The following is a 20,914-nucleotide window of genomic DNA, read 5'->3' as shown; positions in this document are numbered from 1 at the left end:
TGCATGTTAAGGAATTACAGACAAGCCCTCAACAAACTGAATAAGACTAATAGGCGACTTAACCAATACCGAGGGCGCTGCCCGGAAAACAGTCTGTGACGCATTAGACGGGTGAAAAGTGATCTGGGCGCTTTCTGATCTGACATCGTTACCTTCCTTTGGATTTACTGTAAACCGGAGATCATGCTCTCTCCAGCCTCAGGTTGTCACAAGCGGCTGCTTTTTGAAACACGTCAGCACTTTTCCTCACTCGTGCTCAGTCACACTTCAGCAGTCACACTTGTGTCTGAGGAGAGAAAGATAGAGCGCTATAAAGTGAACACACGAAAACACAGACAGCAAGTAGCAAGAGAGACAAAGCATATAACATGGCCTTATTCGGGACAGTGTGTCTAACAGACGGTGGCCAGTGAAGGCAGTGAGAATGGCAGACTTCCTTGTTTGTCGAGCTGTAAGGAGATTACTTACCACCGGCCACATCATCTTATCCTCCAAATCCCCCTCTAACACTAGCCAGCCTCCAGCAGATTCACATCCCATGCTCCTTGTTGCCACCCAATCCCTGGCAGCGTGCTTCATCCTGTGTGTCAGGATATATTCAAGCAACATGGAACAAAGTAGAGTACAGACACTGACATCCAAAACAAAGAGAGGGCTCTAAAAAGCCTGAGGGGGACTTGAAAGATTAGAAAAACCTCACAGTGTTTCCCAAACCAATTAAAGCATGGGAATATACACTCTTCATTAAAAATAAATAGATGTCATAGATGTGTCTGAATTAAAAAAGTATAGTCTCAAGAATTCAGCATTTACAGTTGCCACATGCGGTATGTCAACATTTAAGCATAACTTTATATTTTCCAAATATTTACTCAATTTCTCCCATCAGAAAAATATATATATCAAATTTACCAGTCTTGGGAAAAACTCCTGTAATACCCTCGGCATATCAGATGACCCAATGTGCGGTCCAACACCAGAGCTGAGAAATTGACAGAACTCAAAATCTCCTGCTGGTTTTTAAAATGAGAACTACACGGGGACACGCGGGGCGAGTTTAAGGAGATCTAAAAGCTGTCTGCAGCGCAGCTCGGCTGTTCAAACGCTCAACCACCTTGAGAGAGGAGACGCGTCTATTACGACTAATTCACATTTAGGTGCTAACTTGCATAGTTTTGGCTCCGTTTGAAAAGGGAGGAGGGTGAGGGATTACACCGAGGCTGGCGGCCGGCCAACTACAACGTTTGAAGATGTCTTTTGATCACCACTACATATAGTGTGTTTTCTTTTTGTTCCCAACGTTAATTAGTGCAGCCGTCCCACAAGAATCATTACTGCCGTCTGAAGCCTTTTTTTAAGCGGAAATTTTCCATTAGTGAGCACACACGTTCACACACGAGCGAAAAGGCACTCAAACAGATTTGTTAAGTAAATGAGGTAGCTGTATAGCAGCCCTCTGTGAGCAGTAAACAGAAGCTTACATCACTGTAAAGAAACTGGCAGGATGTTAGGACAAGGCAGACTCTGAGACATGTTGCAAGACGCCTTCAACTCCTAACCAATTTAAGACATAAATGCATCTGGTAAAAACACAGAATATCCAACACATGTATACATGTTCACTCCACTACATTTCCTCTTCCCGAGTTAAATGAAAAAGGGGGAAAAAACCAACACGAATAATCGGGTAAACTCTCGCAAACAGTCCTTAATCTTCCCCTCTGTCGTGTCAATAAGTACACCAGAGATGTCCACACTTTGTCTAATCCAATTTATTCTTTCTCAGTAAAAGAAAAAGTTGGAAAGGGGAAGCAAAGGGTAATGCAATGAAAACAAAAATACAGAATTGTCCACGTTCATCTTCCCATTTTATGACATTACAACCCAAAAAAAATGCAGCTCTACACTAAAGTGTAACTAAATCTGAAATGCAAAAAGGGGTTAAATAAGGTTTTCCATAAGATACAGAATATTATTTCATCAAGCTTTTTTTCTGTCCATTCATTCCACAGTCAACCAGGAAAATATAAAACATTTTGACAGTAATTACTTGCTGATTTTAACTCCGCTCACCCTATCTCTCTTTAATCATCTTCTGCAAAACACGAAAGACAGAGGAGCTTGGACAGAGAGGGTGAAAGGAGGAAAAGCAGAGCAATCAATAAGGGAGAAGATGAGAGAAGGAACGTCAAAAGGAAAGAGGAGGGTGCATGTGAGCTCATCACGCTAGCAGAAAATGAAAGCATGAGATGTAGGGGGAGAATAGAAGCATTCAAGTACGGGGAAGAAGAATGAAAACCAAGGAGTCTCCTTTCAAAGTTGTTGGAAAAATGACCTTAAACAATGTGGATAGTTGAAATCAAGGGCGAAAACATTGAGAGACCTGAACAGCCAACAGAAACGTCTGAGTGATGCTCTGCCAATTCCTGTTTCAGTCCAAACTCTGGGTCTACAGCAACCTTTGATTTTTGCCTGTTTGTGCTCAAAGTGATCGGCTAAGCACATAAAACAACATAAAGGTCTGTGTGTGTGTGTGTGTGTGTGTGTGTGTGTGTGTGTGTGTGTGTGTGTGTGTGTGTGTGTGTGTGTGTGTGTGTGTGTGTGTGTGTGTGTGTGTGTACTGACGTGAGGATGTGCACAACGCAGACATTTCAGGTCCAGTTATAAACCATAAGAACTCTTTAATGTCCACCATGTCCTGTAAATGTTGCCTTCCTGCCGTTTGTACACATCCAGCAAACACGTCTGCGAAGAGGAAAATGTCTTCATGATGAGAGGCTGTGGAGACCAAGGAAGAGAAAGGTTGAGACAAACAAAGAGGAAGACAGAGAAAATCCTTTGTCTTCATCAATCACACCCCAACGTCAGAGACTGATCCATGTGCAATCCAAGGATAACTAGCTCACAGTTCCCACTATCACTGTGTGTGTTGGAGTTGGGCTCACGCTGCAACGTCTGAATTTGGATTTCGAGCATTACCCCCAGTGTCATCGTCCACAATGGCAGGAAACAACTTCACAGCGGTCTTAAAACAAAGTGAAAGGTGCTCCATAGTGGAAAAGAGAGAGAGTTGGTTGGAGGCGGGTTGAACACTGGGCTCTGATATCCTGAGGTGGAGGATTAACAGGTGTTTGTGTTCCTAAAGGTTAAGGATTAAAGGTAGAGGACGGCCAGGGGGTAAGACACTGACTTAAACTGAGGCTGGCTAACTCGGTTTGCTTCACAAAGTCCATGCTTGGCGCAGAGAAGAAAGCAGCTCTGTCTGACTTTGAGGTAAAGAACAGTCTATTAACAGCGCCAAAGCAACATTGTACACGAAGGGAAACCATCCCTTACTCCTCCTCCTCGTCATTCTTTGTTTTTTTTTTTCTTTTCTTTTTTGAGGTAAAGAGTAGTCTTAAACTGGCTTCCAGGACAAAACTTTTGTATTTCTTCTCTTCATCCTTTAATTCGTTCTCACTCCACTCACACGTGTGAAGTCAGGAGAAAACATTTCCTTAACTCTTTACTGTTCTTTCCATTCCTGGGCATGTGTATTTTCCAAAAGGCATCTTAGCAGCAGGGATACGATCAAGCCAACAGAAGCTGAAAAACAACCCGGATATGGGACTTGAAAAGATGGAGCATAAGTTAAAGAAACGAAAGTGGAGGTTTGGATCCAAAAAACCTGCCGAAATCTTGAAAAACAAAATTTAAAAAATAAAATGAAAAATGAAATCCCTGTTAGTGCTAAGATTCGTTCTGATGACTGAGATTCTTCAGGAGCACTCCTCCCCGATGCGCTGGCATGAGCGGCCAACCTTGCGGTCGAGCTTGACCATCTTTAGGACCGCCTCCTGGCGACCGCGGCCCAGGTGGTCGAACATACAGTCGTGTTGCTCTGGGAGGCGATGGAGCATACAGAAGACATTACCTGCAGCGTGGGTGAGGGGAGAAGGAGGCAAGAGAGGGAGGGCAGTCAATTTGACAAGCTCAGTAACTGTGGCTGTTGTTTAACAAAACTTTTAAAAACTTGAATTTAAAAAATGGACACAAATGTGAAATAATGTAAAAACATATACGGTACATGAATTAGAGCCTGAACAACTTATCAGTTAAAATAACAGTCATGAGCCTTTCACAGACATATTAGTGTTTATATGTGAAAACTTTTATGTTACTGAATAGAAGAAAAGATGTGCATTTATGTTTACATTTCTTTAATTCAAGTTCTATATATTTGCTTGTATTTGTGGGGTTTTTTTTATATTTCTAATAAAAATGTTGGTTAAACTGAGGATCAAGCCTCCATTAAATATCTTTATTATAAAGGTTTGACAAAGACTAAGAATCACTGCCAATTAAAAAGTAATTATATGCTCATATATCGGTATCTGAAATGTTTTTTCCCCAATATTGGTATTTGGGTAACATGAGCAGTATCTTAACATACAGGATAATTAATTGACAATTTTTAAAAACATTACAAATTATACAAAAGTTAAAAAGGAAGATATGCATCATACTTGCAATATATAGTAATAATGTAAGTGGTACTTGCTTACATCTTACCCATCTTAAATAAATACGTTTTAATATTCATTGCCTTTGCGTAAAGCATTTTGATACCAGAGAAGACGTTGATATCTTCCTCTTTTGGCTCAACAAAGGCAGACGACCCTCATCCCTCTCTCACTGACTCTCTCTGTACTGTAGCTCTCTCAACAGAAGGCCCAGCCACTGTAGGAGGCTCGTTAAACTCAGAGAAGCTCATTAGCGCTCATCGTCTTAAATTCATTCATTAATACACATAATAACACTGTTGGCGTTCAATGAGCGGCATGAAAAGCCCGGTTTGACAGCTGGTTGCTATGCAATTAAAACCTAAGTGATTACAGTGCACACAAAAGAAGAGTAAGGGAGAAAGTTGTGTAACGTTTGAGGGTATTAAAAAAGGCACGGGTGCAGGGGGAACAACTACCTCTAGTAGTCTCCTACTGACATTGGCACTCCCTCCATCAATTTGTCAAATAATATAGAATTACAATGGTTTGCATTTTACCATTTTTTCCTAAATGTAACATCTCCCACTGATATTAAGTCAGATATTTAGTCTTTTACCACAATGTTTTCAAAGTGATGTGACTGTGATGAATCCCCCCAGAGGAAACCACAAATCTACCATTTTCCACCAAACGCCTGCTGATGTATTATACCTTAACTGTGACATTAGTTCAGTTTCTAGATTTCAATGAGCTGGAGGGAAATTCAGAGAGTGAAAAATGTTTTTGGATAACATAATGATGTCCATGTTTGTGCATTAAGTTTATAATATTTCTTTTTTAGTTTATAATAGTTTTTAATGAGTAGTATCAAAGCTTTCTTTGATAATTAAATAAAATCAGATTTGATGATATTCTCATCAAAGAGTTATTTTGGATCAGATATTTGTCGTACTGGAAATATTTAAAGTTAAATATTTAGAGTTAAACGGGAAAAAAAATCCCTTCCCAGTTAACAATGTGAGTCAAACTGTCAAAAATGAATCAAACCCCCAAAATTAAAAAGGCATTACTTCACTACTTGATTGATATAATTATGAGGTTTGATGAAAAAAATTCTAAATGTTTTGCAAGTACTCCAAACTTGAAATGATTACGGACGGACGGACGGACTGATCACTATATCGCATTGAATGAAGTGCAGAAGGATAAACATGCACAGATACATACTGTACAGAAATACTTAAAAAGATAACCAGTTACTGCAAAGAGAAACATTAATTAAAAGGCTGACTATATAGTAGTTTTCACCACAACATAAAGCATGCAGGCAAGGGGAAATGGATTGTAGCCATTATGTGATACAATGTACCATACTTTACTGAAAGGAAATTCCGAATACCACAGCCAATTTTTCATATTTGGACCAAACCAAAATTACAACATACAAGTTGATGTTTGGAGCAATTTTAGGTTACTGCTTATGGAAAAGGTATGGTATGTGTTCTCCAATTAAACATTTTAGGACCATTGCTTTCACAGTAAAAGATAAGGGTGAAGTGCCAGGCAAGGAGAAGGTGCCGTTTCTGTTGGGTCTCCACATTGCAAGAGAGCTTCTTTGATTTAATTAGCGTTTTATGTTCCAGTTCTTTTAGTGTGTCAGACTCACATTCCGTAATATGAATATTATAGTCACTGTGCAACAGCAGAGGTCTACAGAGAGCGACAATGGTGGATCAGATACTGCGCTGGAGCCATCTTTTCTTCCCCATTTACAGTCTGAAAAGTATTTGTGCTATCAACTCATTATCAGACCTTCTTGGCTCACATTCTGCAGAACCATTAGCACAGTAATCTGCAATTACTGCAATAGTCAGAAATCACTGTAATTGCCACCATTTCCCCTTCAGTCTGTACAAAGCATGTTTTCATTTTAAGCACTGGACTATTAAGGATGGATGGCCCGTGCATTAGGCGGTGGGCGGAAAAAAAGGCAAGTCAATTTCCAATTTAGAAATTAGTGTGTGGGTTTAGGCAGATGGTCTTTAAGCAGTGAAGAGCTGTGACTTTTTAAGTACTTCAATTTGTATGCAAACAAGTTGATTAGCAACACCAAGTATTGGTTTAAACTGCATTAGCGTTTGTGGTAATTGGCTTATGTTTTATGTGCAATGTGAACCATTTGGGCTATCTGTAATGGTCCCCCGAGGCAAACAAAGGCACTATGGTCATCGACATTTCTGTCAACATCACAGACACATGCAAAGGGAATTGAGGCATTTAATGTAAGATACTAAAAAACTACGACCAAGTTAACTAACATTTATTCATGAAGCCAATCCCGATCTCTGCAAAAGTAATTTATTAGCTCATGCAGATGCTTGGTAGATAAATGAGGTCTTTAAAAATGGCTGCCACTCCTCTGTGTGTACGTCATGGTGTGTTAATAGGCCTGTGCATGTATGAACGTATGTCTCTTCAGCGGTTACACTGTGTGCTCAAATGCATGTTTGTGTCAGTGAGACGTATCATCGTACCACAGCGACAGGAACCCAGCTCTTGCTGTACCAGCTCCAGTTTGGTTTGACAGCGATGGCAACGCTTGCGGCTTCGCTGTTTGGAGCCACTGCGGGGCGAGGGTGAGGATGATGATGATGCAGACAAAGACGACGATGACGATGAGGACTCCTCACTCTCTGGCACCACACCCACTCGTGCTTGTTTCTCAGGGGAAACGTCGCTTTCTGACTCGGATGCTGGAGACAAGTATAAGCACACAAACAAACAAATAAATTGGGGAAAAAACTATTAGCTGCAACGGCTTTGCTAAATAATTTTTTGACCTTTGAATTTCACATTTAGCAATTTTGCTAGGTACAAGGATGTACCTGGGGTACATCCTTGATGATCCTGGATATGCTGTTAATGCATTGAACATCTAAACGTCTTGAGCCCTCTCTCAAACCCCGACTTTCAGAAAATTGAGAAATGTGTTTTCTGTTCAGAAAAATAAGAAATCAGTTTGCTGTCTTCAAAAGATACAAAGGGTTAATCGACTTGTTAGAAATAATTTTATATAATAAGTCTACCAATATATTTATTTTATTACTCCCCCTACCCACCTATGAATCCAGAAAGTATTCATCTCCGGTATGTTCAGGATGTGAGATTTGAATAGAATTTGAGGAGAAAACTTACATTTTCCAATAATAGGCTCAGTAACATTCAATTTAATATATATAGAGACATTATCTCTGATATAGTGCGGTCTGTAACTGTAAGAGAACAGATGATTGCACACAGGGACAAAAACACCTTTGTGTTAAATAAAAAAGGTGCTTTGGAGATGAATGGTTCTCCTGCTTTAGATTAAAGTCAGCCCGGCACTTGAGACAGGACGAGCATGTAGCAAATTTCCAATGGTCGGCTGGAATTTCAACTCAGCTTTTCTCATCAATCCTGCAGACTTTTTCCCTGGCCCGGCCGAATGCAGATCAGCGCTCAATAAATCTCTGAGAACTAGGCCAAGCAGAGGCAGCCAGATCCCTCTAGCCTGCCCCATCGATCCCTTTGTGTGTGTGTGAGTGTGCCTGTACATGTTGAAGTGCATGTTGTGGAACAAAAAAAACAAAACAGGTTTCCTCTTCACCTGCCCTTTGTTGTCGAGGTAAATCTCTGTGGCCAATTTACACTGACTCTAACATCAAATTTAACACTGAGTCAAAATTAGTATATATTTCTTTTTCTTTTTTAAGAAATACATTTGAAGCCAAAACATTTCTACTACAAACTGATAGAAAATAGGTCTGATTTTAGAGCGACATAGGTTGCATGACAGACTGGAAAAGCAAAAGTATATCCAGTATATCATGAAATGAAATATACTTATAGAGACTGTATAAAAGTGAAATAACTCAACCACAGTAAAAAGGTTAAAATGGTGCTGTGTGTGCACGGATGTCATGGTAAGGCTCACATGATCCCGCTGCATCAGACAAGGGATCAACATGTTCATGCACCGTTTCCTCATCTCGCCTATTCTGCAGTTATCCTACGTCATGTGTGTGTATTCACGTGCGAGTGCAGCACACAAGCATCAAGAAAAGAAACCTACACTAGAAGATTCTGCAGTGTTTCTTATAGAACTCCACCTAGTTCAGCTCATTCTGATCAATGCTGATGATAATGGTGGCGTACATGTTTCAGCTGTGTCACATTTGCACCATAGTTTCCTCAGTACATTTCTTAAACAGATATGATATAGCATAAAACGTCATAATCTGACAGAGCTCACCACTGACTTACAATGCTCCCTTCTGTATAAGCTTTATGGTGCGTTCAGACCAAACGCAAAGTAAATTTTCACGATGCGATGCTGGTGATAGTTTGGCCACAGGATCATTTGTGTTTGCTTGTGCGAGTAATGTGAGTAAACACAACATAATCTTTCGCTCAAGTTCAAATATTTCAACTCGAGCTGGTGAAGGGAATGAGGCAAATTTTTACATCTTGGCGTTATTCGCGAAATAAAGTTTGTGTCGACCAGCAGAAGTGACATGAAATTTGCATCTTTGCATTAGCTCTGTATGCAAAATAATTATGTGAAAAATGTGCTTTGCATTTGGTCTGAACTCACCATTAAACTTTTTTTTATCATATTTACAGGTTATTGTTCTGTGAAACTACTCATTATCAGCATTCACTGTTTTGCCTTTCCAGTCATGATCTACTATGTCCCCAACCTCCTTCCCTCTTCCGTTTCTCTGAGAAGAACAGTAAAGCTGGTCAACTTAGATCAATTCGATGCCGTTCGTGTTACTAGGTCGCACACAGTGTAAATGTACAGTGTAGTGGCAGAGCTGAGGCATACCTGACTCAAAGGAGCGTTTTGTGGGAGTGGAGAGTGACCCAAAGACTGTGTCTGTGCTGGATACTTCTGAAAGAGACAGTGAGCAAAAGTGAGGCAGGGAGGGGAGGAAAGGTTCCTCCTTTTAAAACGTTGTTATAATTTCTGTAAATAAAATTGAATTAATCTTGGCTATATTGATTGAGAACAGACTAATACATAGCTCAACAATAGATAATCTAAAAACAGAAAATAGAATTGCAAATTGTATCGACAGTCCTAAAAATGCATGCACCCACATAATCATGCATATCACATTATATAAATTGTACAGTCCAAATATGAGGGTCTCCAACTGACTAAAAGATAAAGTCACAAAAACAGGTTATCCTGAAAGTCACATTGTTTATAATTGTAAAAGCCTGAGGACAGAAGCTGTTGCAAGAGTTTTCTGCCGTTGCCTGGATACTCCAATACCGTTTTCCACATGGTAGCAGGATAAAAATGACCGTGACTGGGGTGTGTGGAGTACTTTATTATGCTGTGAGCTTTTTTTTCCCCTTGAAGCGATTGTGATAGATATCTGTGACAGGGAGACAGCAGCAGGCATGTGCGCACACTGTAGCCAGCCGACAGATGTCTGACTGGCAGGAATGAAAAAAATATTTCAGTTATACAAAATAAAAGATTGATCCTCCGCTTTCTTATTCAAGTAAATGGGAAAGACCTATGGACCCCATTGTATGTTGTATGATCCATCTGATCCTACATCTGTTTTAAAAATTGGTTCAAAAGAGTTCCATGCTAGAAAAAAAGGGGGTCATGTAAACACATCAGTTGTTTTTTTTTTACTGCAAATACTGCAATTTCGCAGCTCTGCTATTTAAGAGATTTTTTTTCTTAGAATGTGATATTAAACATTTTCTTTGGTTAAAAGTGGTATTAATTACTTTCTGTAATATCAGTCACATACAGACAAATATCTAAGCATCAGTCTCAAGGTGGCGCTGAGGCTAATGGTTATTTGTTTTTTTCATAATTTATTTTTAATATGGTTCTTTATAAAACATGTTGAAGGTACACTGATAAACGAACATGGCTGAGGCAGTTCTTCTGTATATTACTAAAAAAAGTTCCTGCTTTGGGTTAGGGTGGGCAATTTTTTTTCACAAGCTCCACACATCCATTTGATGGCCACTTTATTGTCCTGTCCTGCACCGGCCTCTGCAAATAACCTTGTCACTGTATAGTGATGAAAGATGCCCTGGCACTTGTAGGTGTCCTCTTAAAACCTTCACTTCTGAATAGATACCCTTTCCTATCATTTTCACAATCTGTGCCATGGGGACAAATATATCCAGGACAGGGGCACCGCAAAAACTAGAAGTAGTCTTTGACAGAAAAATAACCTGGACTTAAAGCTACAGTACTCCACTACACTTAAATGCTCCAATATCCAGGTCCAAAGAAAAAGGACCTGAAGTTTTATCTTTCAGCGATCTATGGTGCAAGTCACAAAGAGGCCCTGGCCCTGTACCACCTGAGCTGAAAAGAAAACCTGATAAGATTAAACTCTCACTAATTAAATGCTGTCATACCGTCCTGAGCAGGTAGAGACATCACTCCGGTCTCTCCTGGTGAAGGGTCCTCTGATGCGTTAGTCATCGACATCAGTGACTGACTAATGCTGCTGTTTGTTTCATTACAGAAGACGTCCGTTTGGCTGCTGCTGGAGCTTGAGGAGGCTTTTGGGGCACAGTCATTGTCTGGCTGCTTCTTCTGAATGTCTATGAAAAAAAGGGGCAGGCAGTGAGACATTTGTGCGTACATATTTGAAAGCATCTGTCGATCGGAGTATGGAGTGGTTATTGAGTTGGACAGAAGGCCAAACAAGTTTTGCATAAACGAAACGCAGGTGCATCTGCAGATGACAGAAACGGTGATGCACTGACAGTACTGTTCAAATTAATGGAAATACGTTTTCTATTTTAGCAATGATTTTATCAAGAAATCAAAAGGGACAAATTATTCTGATGGGACTTGTGCCAAACATGAAAGTTTCAAAAGTATTTAATTGGGAAGGAAACCTCTCTCACCTTATTCATGGGAGAAAAAAATAGTAAAACTAATTAAGTGCCTAATGGTTGTCAAACAAATTGCAACAAAAGGCCTTTGATAGCAATTTTAACATCCCCACTCCGAAGACTCACACTAGCTAATGATAGAAACAAGATCAGTCAAACAAACAAACACACTGCAGAACGAGAACTTACCGGCAAAACATTTTGAGCAAAGATTCATGGTTTTGCTTGACCTGATGAAAAAAAGGAAAGGGACAGCACATGTGTTAGTAAAATACAGAAGTCTTACGTTTGTATGAGCATTCCATAAAAAATGCAGAATTGGATGCAAATGATGAAAGTGCCTTTTGCTGGTGGGTATCCACACAGAGAGAGAAACATGTTTCCATAACCCCGAGTCCCAAACTGTGAGTTATTTTTTTTTTCATATGGGATCCTGGTTAAGAGAAATTCCAGATAAGGAGCATGATCCAGACTACAGTCATAAATAATTCACTGAATTCTAAGCTGCCATGTGATGAGGCTGTCGAGGTCTAAGTGGGAGACTGACTGGGAGGCCACATCAACTGAGATGTGACTTTTGTCAAGGTCATTTTCTGCACATCGTGCAACCACTGCAGGAATATTAAGACTTTTTTTTAAATAGAAAGTTGTTTAATGAATTAAATGTATTTGATTATTTACTTGTCGCCTGTTTGTTTGTTGTATATTTATAACAATGATGTTGTTTTATAATGATCTTCTATTCATTATTTTGGTAACTTTTTAAAAAGACATGTCATGAATTGTATTTTACTTGTTGTAGAAGTAAAACCAGTTATTTAGGTCGATAATCAATTTGACCTAACCCTCACAAACTAACGTTGATTCTTATATTAATCATGTATGAAAATCATTCATATGAAATTGCTGTTTGTATGGGGTTGATCGCTAAAGCCTCGCTGATTTCGATGGCACATCTCTTTCATAACCAATGGTGCTAGCTTCCCTCCGAGAGGGCTCCTCTCATTTTCTCTTCAGCTCGCGTCCTTACTGGCTGCGCATTGACCGTGACGGTCACTGCTATCAGTCACATTCTATTTATTTTGGGCGCTTCGTTGCACACCTTTGTCCTCATTTCTAAATGTAGGGTCAGCTGCAGTCAACCTGGGGGCTGTCTGTCAGTCTAGTGGTGTGTGGTATTGGGTAGAAAAGAGAAAGGAGGAAGCAAGAAGTAAGGTTAGAGGGGGGATCTCATCATGAGACACACGCAGGAAGGAAGCCTTTACTGGATAAACAGCAAGTCATATCCTGTTGTCAACCTTACAAATCAGAGGTAATCAAACTGCACATTAATTAGGGAACTAAAGGGGGTGAGAAAGGGTGAGAGAAAACATGAGGGACAGGAACACCTACATGCTTGTTATACTGAGTGAAGTTTATACTGAGTGCTCAACAATCAATCTCTTTCATACTTGGCCCACTGCTGTTACTAATGAGAAGACCTGATTGGAACAGACAGGAAGGAGCAAAGGCTTCGGTGGGTGATAAATGTTTCGAGGGAATTAAGAGCTATGAAACACAACTGACATGTAAATTTAGAAGAAACGACAACTTCAGAAATACAGATACAAGTCTGTTAATAAAGTGTCCACAGACAGACTTTATCAGATGATGGCTTATCCATCTGGAATAAAAAAGTGACAGAGATGGGCACGACATGTGTTCCTGATGGAGCCCTTCAACGGCAACCAGCTTGCTCCAGCACTAAAAATTCTAAATAGTATTTGGCGATTTGCAATCGAAAAACCAATGCAGCCCAATTTGAAACTGAATAAATGTTCACTTTCTAAGTGGTATATTGAAGTATTTCAAGGGAAAAAGGGGCCACAATGTCTCACGTATCGACTGTTTTCACCATCGGCAATTTTTAAGCATTATCTTTACAACTTGTACAGCTGTGCGGTAAGAAGGAATATAGACAAATAAAAGTGGATCAGTGGGTCTTTTTCATGGAGCGAGATCAGTTAGGTAGTGCACTGCTTTTGAGGCTTAATCACAGATTTTAGGAATATTTTCATGTATCAACAGTCCGTTGTAGAATGAAGCCAGATAACGAACCCTCTGTTGGGTCTCCTTCACAGTGAAAAGGGCAACTTGTCACTGCCGTGGCATCAGAAGTGTACTCTTCAAAAGGTCTGAGGTCTTTAATTGCAATTATTATGAACCAAAAACTTTTCATAACTCCTGCAATGCAACCGCTGCCAGTCATGCATTAGATACGTCTATCCAACCAATTACAAATGTTTATTAAACACAGCAACAGGAGGCTTATTACCAAACTAATTGATTAAGCAATTACTTAAAGAATCCAGCAATTCTCCACAGCCTGCACCTCTTCATTGCTTTTCAGCGCTTTACAAAACAAACTTTAGCGATTTCATGTTGTAGATTGGTTGTGATTTGGATTTTAGAAAAATTGGTATATTTCCCAAACAAATTAACTTCACAGTTTACTTAAAATAGGATACATACATGGTATTTAAAGCACATTGTGGCCATGTATTTTAGATATGATACACAAGGTCCCTTTTAATTAATTAATATGACAATTTACTGTATTTACCATGAGATGATGTGTCAGCTGGCTAATATTTTGTTAAGTGGCAACTATCCCTTAAATGTCTCTGAACGTATTAGGCTTTTGCCAGCAATGTTATATTGTAACTCGCTGGACAAGAATACTTTCTGGCAAATTGGATTTATATTACTTTCAAGTTCTTTAAAAAAAATCACTGGATTATTCACAAGCATAAGTAAATCCTATCTGCTAATTTAATATGTAATATCTTTCTTCTGGTTGCACAGAAGTGCAAACCACAACAGAAAACCACGCAACACAACAAAATTCACCACAACACAACAGCAAATATCACAACACAAAAGCAAATATCACAACACAACAGCAAATCACACAACACAACAGCAAATCACACAACACAACAGCAATTCATCACAACGCAACAGCAAATCACACAACACAATAGCAAATCACACAACAGCAACTCACACAACACAACAGCAAATCACCACACTTCAGGGCTACCTTACTTTCGCAACTTAATAAAAGTAATTTTTTACATCACAAGACAGTATCCTCTGCACTTCTGCCACATGTACAAGAACAGAAAATCCTAATTGTTTATCTGACATAGTAGATAAGGCTTGAGATAAAATCACATTTAAGCTTTAAAGTAAATTTAATGTTGAAGCAGTATCAAAGTATAGCAGCAGTGTTTGAACATGACTGAGATACAGGACTGTTTGGCGTGCTACGTGAGACAAGGCCCGGTTAAGCTGCACTTGCAGGCTTTGACAAGGACTTGTACAGACGCATGCAAACAAAGGGACTGAGACCAACACAAACAACCCACACATGCAGGGGGAAGGGATGTCACGTTCAAACACAACACAGTCAACACGTGATTATCAGCTGTAGATCAGGCTTATCTTACCCACAACTAAATACAGTCTTCTCCACCAAATTAGCCGATTAACATGGTTGAGAGACTACTCCGATCACTTAGACCTGCTCAGATTTGACATTAATATCCATGTATCACAAGTATAGAGCTCTGAGTATGTCACTTCACACCTGATATTAGAATGTGCCTCGAGTGATCACTAACCGCCCGCTTTATATGCAAATACACACATCAATGCTGTTTGCAAAGACAAAATGTGCTGTTGTTTTTAGCTAGTCAGACTGTGAGGGACTGGTCGGGGCTGGGATTAGGCATTTGGTTGTGATGGTTAAGGTTAGGGTACAGGGAATGGATTATTATTTATAACAACTATAGAAAGAAAAACAAGTGTGTGAGAAAGAGAGAAAGAAGGTTGGAGAGGAGGGATGAGTGAAACATTGCGCTATGCACAGTTTTACAAAGTAACAAGTGGGTAAAAAAAAATTAAAAGAAAAAGAAGAAAATCTGGTGATCAATTTTTGTATTCTGTTGATGCTGTAATCAATCAATATATGGGGATGACGGAGTGCAAAACTATTAATGAAACTGTAGCCAGCCAGAGGACATCAGCTGAGTAATGCCAAGTTCAGACTACATGTTCAAAGTCGTTGGCTGTGCAGTTCAAACTACACAACTTGCTGTCTTGTGATTGGGAGTCTTGCAGTTGTTGCAAGTAAATACTACGCGACTGACTAGTGACAGGGGGTCACACCCCCGACTAGTATGTCTGGTCTCCAAAAAAAAAAAGTGTCTGCAGCTCTATGTCGTTGTCTGACCTCACCAAGTTGTGCTTGACTCCCATTGCAGCTGATTTGCAGATTCCTGAGCGCATTTGCAGATTCTTACAAACAACGCTTCCCACACAGATACAACTAATAGTGCAATAAGAGCCCCATAGGTCACCGTTCAAATGAGTCTGACTGATCCTCCTGCTTCTCTGCGTCCTCCTGCTCACAGGTGAGTCGCGTCTTTGAGGAGTTCACACATAGTGATTGGCGACTGTAGATTAAACGCTGATTCGGTTCCCACCTGTGGCTTTTGTCAGCCACTTCCAACAATTTGTCAGCCATTGAAAAATCGAGCTAAAAATTGTGTAGTATGAACTAGACATAAGCAGCCCTAATGTTTATGCTTATCAACCAATCAGGGGTCACCTCCAACAGATCAATCCCTACAATATGCCAATAGTGAATGAGGTGCTTCAGTGTGCTACGGTCGTTCTCACACCTTTTGTGAACAATAATGATGGTAAACGCATAATCTCCACTAGCCTGGTCGGGTGCCACACTCCTTTTGCAACAGTGCTGAACACGAGTCACTACAGATTAGGCCTGCAAAAGAACGTCACGCTAAAGTCCATCTAAGGGTCGCGGGGGGGGGCTGGTTGGTTTGAACCGGGATTCGAACCCAGAACCTTCTTGCCGTGAGGCGAAAGTGCTAACCACTACACCAGGGTCCGTGCAGCCCTGATTTATTAGTTTAAAAGAAAAGCATGTCTATGTGAGGATTAATGTGATTAAACTACAAACGGTGTCACTGTGGAACAGCACCTGAAACCCAGAGGTGTCCACCTCCCACCACGCACCTGGTGGAGAACAGTTCTCGACCCGTGTCGTACCGAGGCCATCTGCCTCGTCCGTGAACGCACCTCTTCCAAACTACACTGCCTCTCTTGGCGCTGTCACACCTGCCGCATTACCTGGGGGCTTACACCCCCCCCCCCCCACACACACACACACACACACACACACCCCCCTGCCCCCCTTCGCGGGGAGAAGAGCAGCTTACCGAGGCCAGTTGGTGTTAGCTAGCGGCTACATGCTACAAAACAATGGGGGGGGGGGTGATCAGAACAGCGGCTCATCCCTTTAAGGAGAGCTAGCGCTAGCGGCTAGCCGCCGTGCTAACTGTCGATGGAGGAAGAGAGAGCCTTCCGAGGCAAAGGCCTTCGAGGGGCGCTCGTGTCCTTACCCCCAGAATCCACAGTGGCAGCGCGGCGGTATCACGTTGACGTTGCTCGGCGGCTCGCTGCCCTCGCTCCCCGTGTCGCCCATGTCGGGCTGGTCCGTGTCGGGCTCGCCGCGAAGCAGGTGAATCCGGGGATGGAGTGAGGGCCTCGTCTTCGCCTTCGGAGCCGCTGGCTTTCTCGACGAGCGCCGAGCGAACAGCCCGGGTCGGATTATTCCCCCTTAGACTCTCACCAAAAGACTCTGCCGACACGAGCGGCAACGTGCTCGGTAAAAAAACAAACAAAAAACATGACAACCGTTTCAAACCGACATAAAGACGGTGGAGCCGCCAGAGCCGACGACGGGCAGGACCACCGGGGACTCCTCTGGGCCGATCAGCTGAAGCGAGGGGCGGACCACTGCAAGGAGCGGGGGGGGGGGGGGGGGGGGGGTCGAACAGCCGACAGTTAAGAGGGGTTGTTTTTGTTTTTCTTATGAATAAAAAGTGACAACGAATACACTTGTAATCATTTGACGCGTGGCACCAATAGATCCGAGTGGACTTTGGTGGCTGACGATTGATTTTGAGAGTTGCTTGAGATCCCGGCGGAACATGGTATGATCCATACACAACCACCGTCCACAACATTGGTGATGTGCAGTGCTTTAGATGGACACAGTAATCTGCCTTTACTGAATTTTGGTTGTACTGATATGCAACCCCTGTGACTGGATTTTTGAAAAAAAAATTAAATAAAGTATTCCTGCAAAAAAGCCTTTTAAGGACTCTTAAATGAATTGATGAGCTGGTCTGATGAACCAAAGCCAGCGTATGGCAAATGAATCTGTTGCACATTTACTGTAACTGATGAGTCAAGATGTCTGTAGTGTGAGGAAGATCCCAAACTGCCTCGTTCTAGAAATATGCCTTCATGAAAAGGCTACATTTGCAAGTAATTTATTAAATGTTGTTTTCAAACTGATTGGTAACATAACATACATCAAAAGCCTGTTGGACCATATGTTCATCCTCTTCCTCTTCAGCTTCAGGATGACAATGTCAGTCAAGTGTTCAGGATGTCCTCCAGTCTGTTTGTCCAATTCACAATTCAAGTGCTTTTGACGTAATGCATTATATGGATTGTTGTGTGGGGCCACGGTATTGAGGTCCTGCCGATACAAGCGCTTGACCAGCTGTGAGTCAGTATCAGCTGTCAATTGGGACATTTCACCCCGTTTTTATAGCATCAAACAACTAATTGAAAGCAAACTCACCAGAAAAATGAACACTTGAACACACAGTCAGGTACATATGTATATGTAACACAATTTTATTGAAATTTTGCCTCCACCTGTACACCACCTCAATGAATTTGAAATGAAACAATTATAAAGTGATTGAAGTAGATTTTAAGCTTAAATTCAAGGGGTTTAACAAAAATTTAAAAAAAAAATAGGAATTACAAACATTTTAATGCACTGAGCCTTTATTGCTAGAGGCTCAAAAGTAGGACAAACTTACATTATTATAAATAAAAGGATTGTTTTGAATACTTGGATGAAAATCCTTTTCAGTCATTGACTGCCTGAAGTCTGGAACACATGCATGGATATCACCAAATTGTGAGTTTCCTCCCTTGAGATGCTTTGCCCAAAGGCTTTACTGCAGCGGCCCCCGGTTGCTGCTTGTTTCTAGGTCGTTCTGCCTTCAGTTTTGTCTTCAGTAACTTAAAAAGCATGCTGTATCAGGTTGAGAACAGGTGGTTGACTTGACCACTGATGGATAACCCAGTTCTTTGCTTTGAGAAGATTTTGGGTTGCTTTCGCAGTTTACTTTGGGTCATCATCCATCTGCGCTGTGAGGTGCCATCCTTTTGCAGTATTTGGTGGAATCTGAGCAGAAAGTATAGCCCTGTTCACCTCAGAATTCATCCTGCTACTTCCATCAGAAGTCACATCATCAATAAACACCAGTGACCAAGTTCCACTGGCAGCCATACATGCCCATGGTACAACACTGCCTCCGCCATGTTTGACAGATGATGTGGTATGCTTTGGATCATGAGCTGTTCCTATCCTTCCCTATACCTTTATCCTCCCATCATTCTGTTTCGTCTGTCCAAAGAATCTTATTCCCGAACCGGGCAGGCTTTTTTTTTTTCAAATGTTTTCAAAACTGGCCTTCCAGAGGTTTGCAATCCTTTGTACAGTATTTGTTAACACATTTTTTTATTTCCAATTTAGTTTTAGTTATATTTTCAGTCCAATGATGGCCTCCTTCACTTGCATTGGCACAGGGTTGAATGTTTCATTGAGAGCTTCACTGAGCAGCCCCCAAATGGAGGTTCAACATTTGAAATCAACTTTTATCTGCATCATTTTGCCACGGGCTAACAAGGAAATAGGCCACACATCAAGAATGTCTGAGTATCTGAAAATGAACAGCCTACGTGGAAAAACAGCTTTAAATTCCAAAAATTTCAATGCAATGCTTTTATGAAACACCGTGAATTAAACTTGAAAGTCCAAACCTCAGTCTGCTTAATTTCAAATCCATTGTGGTGGGACAAAGAGGCAAAAGCACAAAAATGGAGTCACTGTCCAAATACTTATGGACCTAACTGTACATCAGTGTGATAGGAACTTCCTAAAATGTCCCATTCACTAATATGGAACAATAAGGTGTGCACTGGAGCGGAAACAAGGACTCTTTCATCTTGTGTACGAACTGAAGGCTTCCAAAATGTACAGAGTAGTTAACAGTACGTAAATTACATCACTGACAGTATCAAGTTGATTTTGAATATAACCAGTATATGTTTCAACCAAACTAGTTAAACCAAAATTACATGGTCAGCAGGTTTTTGCTTTAAAGCTTTAAAATGTATCATTTTACCGACATCACAAATGATTACAGCGTTAGCTGTTGCAGCCTGGGAATGGGGCTGTTACATGTTCACAAATATTGACGGTGCTGTCTTCGTCAATAGAAATAGCATCACTGAATTTTGTTTTCACCTCAAAATGACTTTCAGAAAAATGCAGCACTTCACTTCAGAGCCAGGAGGTTTGGAATCCCCTCAGCAAGATCTGCCAAGAAGAACCCTCTGTCTGCAGGGAAGGACAAGTGGGCCCTGGGTGGAAAGAAGACAGATAGTTAGGCACAGGGAGGGGTACACCGCAGAAGATAGCAGAATCGCCTTGTTCAGTGCTGCTCAGAGACCATGTTTCAGGCCAGAGCCAAGAATTGTAGCTAAGCAACGTTAGTTTATTATCTGTCGTGACATTTTGTCATCTTCAGATAGTTCTGATAGAGTCTATTGTTTCAAAAAAACAAAAAACAAAAAACAATAGTAAGTCAGTGTAGCAAACATGGTCAGGGCAAGCCCCAGTTACTGGCCCCGCAGAGGAAGAAGGGTGTTTGCTTCTCTCCCTACAGCCCGAGTCATGCCTTGGGCTCGGTTGTCCTCTAGAGATTTGCAGAACACTTCAAAGACAGATCCCCTCTCCTTACATAAAGTATAACCCCCCCGCAATAAATATAAGAACTTAAGGAATTAATTAGACACTGGATCAAACACGGGTTAGTGAATTCAGCTCACTGAAGATACTAGCAATAGTCTAATCATATGCTGAGCGCTGTATACCTTGCCATGTGGGGTGTCTTTGATATGTATGTAGGAGCCTGTATTTCATATCAGATCCAGCATGACAGCTTACATTGGCAGTGTCCTGACCCCTCATCTTATTCACTGAGGGATATGTGGATAGGGATATTTTGCAGGCTTTGCTCCGCACACTGAGGGACAGCACCACGGCCTCGTAGAAATGCAAGGGAAACATTTCCTTGATATAGCAGCTTCTCCTTGAAGGCCTGTTCTTTAAAGAGAGATTCTGCCGGGAGGGAAGCTCCCAAATTCATTTTCCCATGGCTCACATCAGAGAAGCAGAGGTTCTGATCTGCCAAAGAACCTTAATGTTCTGAATATGTTATAGGTGAAACGGTGGGCCAGTTTTGCTGTAGCCTATATATAAAAAATGTGTTTGTGTGTAT

General features: G+C 41.0%; 1 protein-coding gene across 2 annotated transcripts; it reads right to left on the bottom strand.

Annotated features, from left to right (window-relative positions):
• Window positions 1–1,756: 1,756 nt before the first annotated feature.
• Window positions 1,757–17,267, bottom strand: LOC118302325 (AN1-type zinc finger protein 3). Of its 2 annotated transcripts, none has more exons than XM_035628368.2 (6): window positions 16,883–17,267; window positions 11,601–11,641; window positions 10,926–11,114; window positions 9,352–9,417; window positions 7,019–7,237; window positions 1,757–3,913 (listed from the first exon to the last, which is right to left on the bottom strand). In XM_035628368.2, the coding sequence occupies exons 1-6, from the start codon at window positions 16,963–16,965 to the stop codon at window positions 3,759–3,761; spliced, it is 753 nt and encodes a 250-aa protein (XP_035484261.1). In that variant the 5' UTR covers window positions 16,966–17,267; the 3' UTR covers window positions 1,757–3,758. The 2 variants fall into 2 exon arrangements, with proteins under 2 accessions (XP_035484261.1, XP_035484262.1); XM_035628369.2 differs by having other exon boundaries at window positions 9,352–9,414.
• Between the last annotated feature and the right edge of the window lie 3,647 nt (window positions 17,268–20,914).

Source organism: Scophthalmus maximus, chromosome 4 (assembly GCF_022379125.1).
Source record: "Scophthalmus maximus strain ysfricsl-2021 chromosome 4, ASM2237912v1, whole genome shotgun sequence".
NCBI lineage: Eukaryota > Metazoa > Chordata > Actinopteri > Pleuronectiformes > Scophthalmidae > Scophthalmus > Scophthalmus maximus.
This window is presented reverse-complemented; position numbering and strand designations above follow the sequence as displayed.

Excerpts from the sequence above, each read along its gene's own strand:
- LOC118302325 (XM_035628368.2), bottom strand. The coding sequence starts at position 16,965 with ATGGGCGACACGGGGAGCGAGGGCAGCGAGCCGCCGAGCAACGTCAAC. Across the intron at positions 7,238-9,351 it reads AAAACGCTCCTTTGAGTCAG|CATCCGAGTCAGAAAGCGAC; the intron begins GTATGCCTCAGC and ends ACTTGTCTCCAG. Across the intron at positions 3,914-7,018 it reads GCTGGGTTCCTGTCGCTGTG|GTAATGTCTTCTGTATGCTC; the intron begins GTACGATGATAC and ends CCCACGCTGCAG.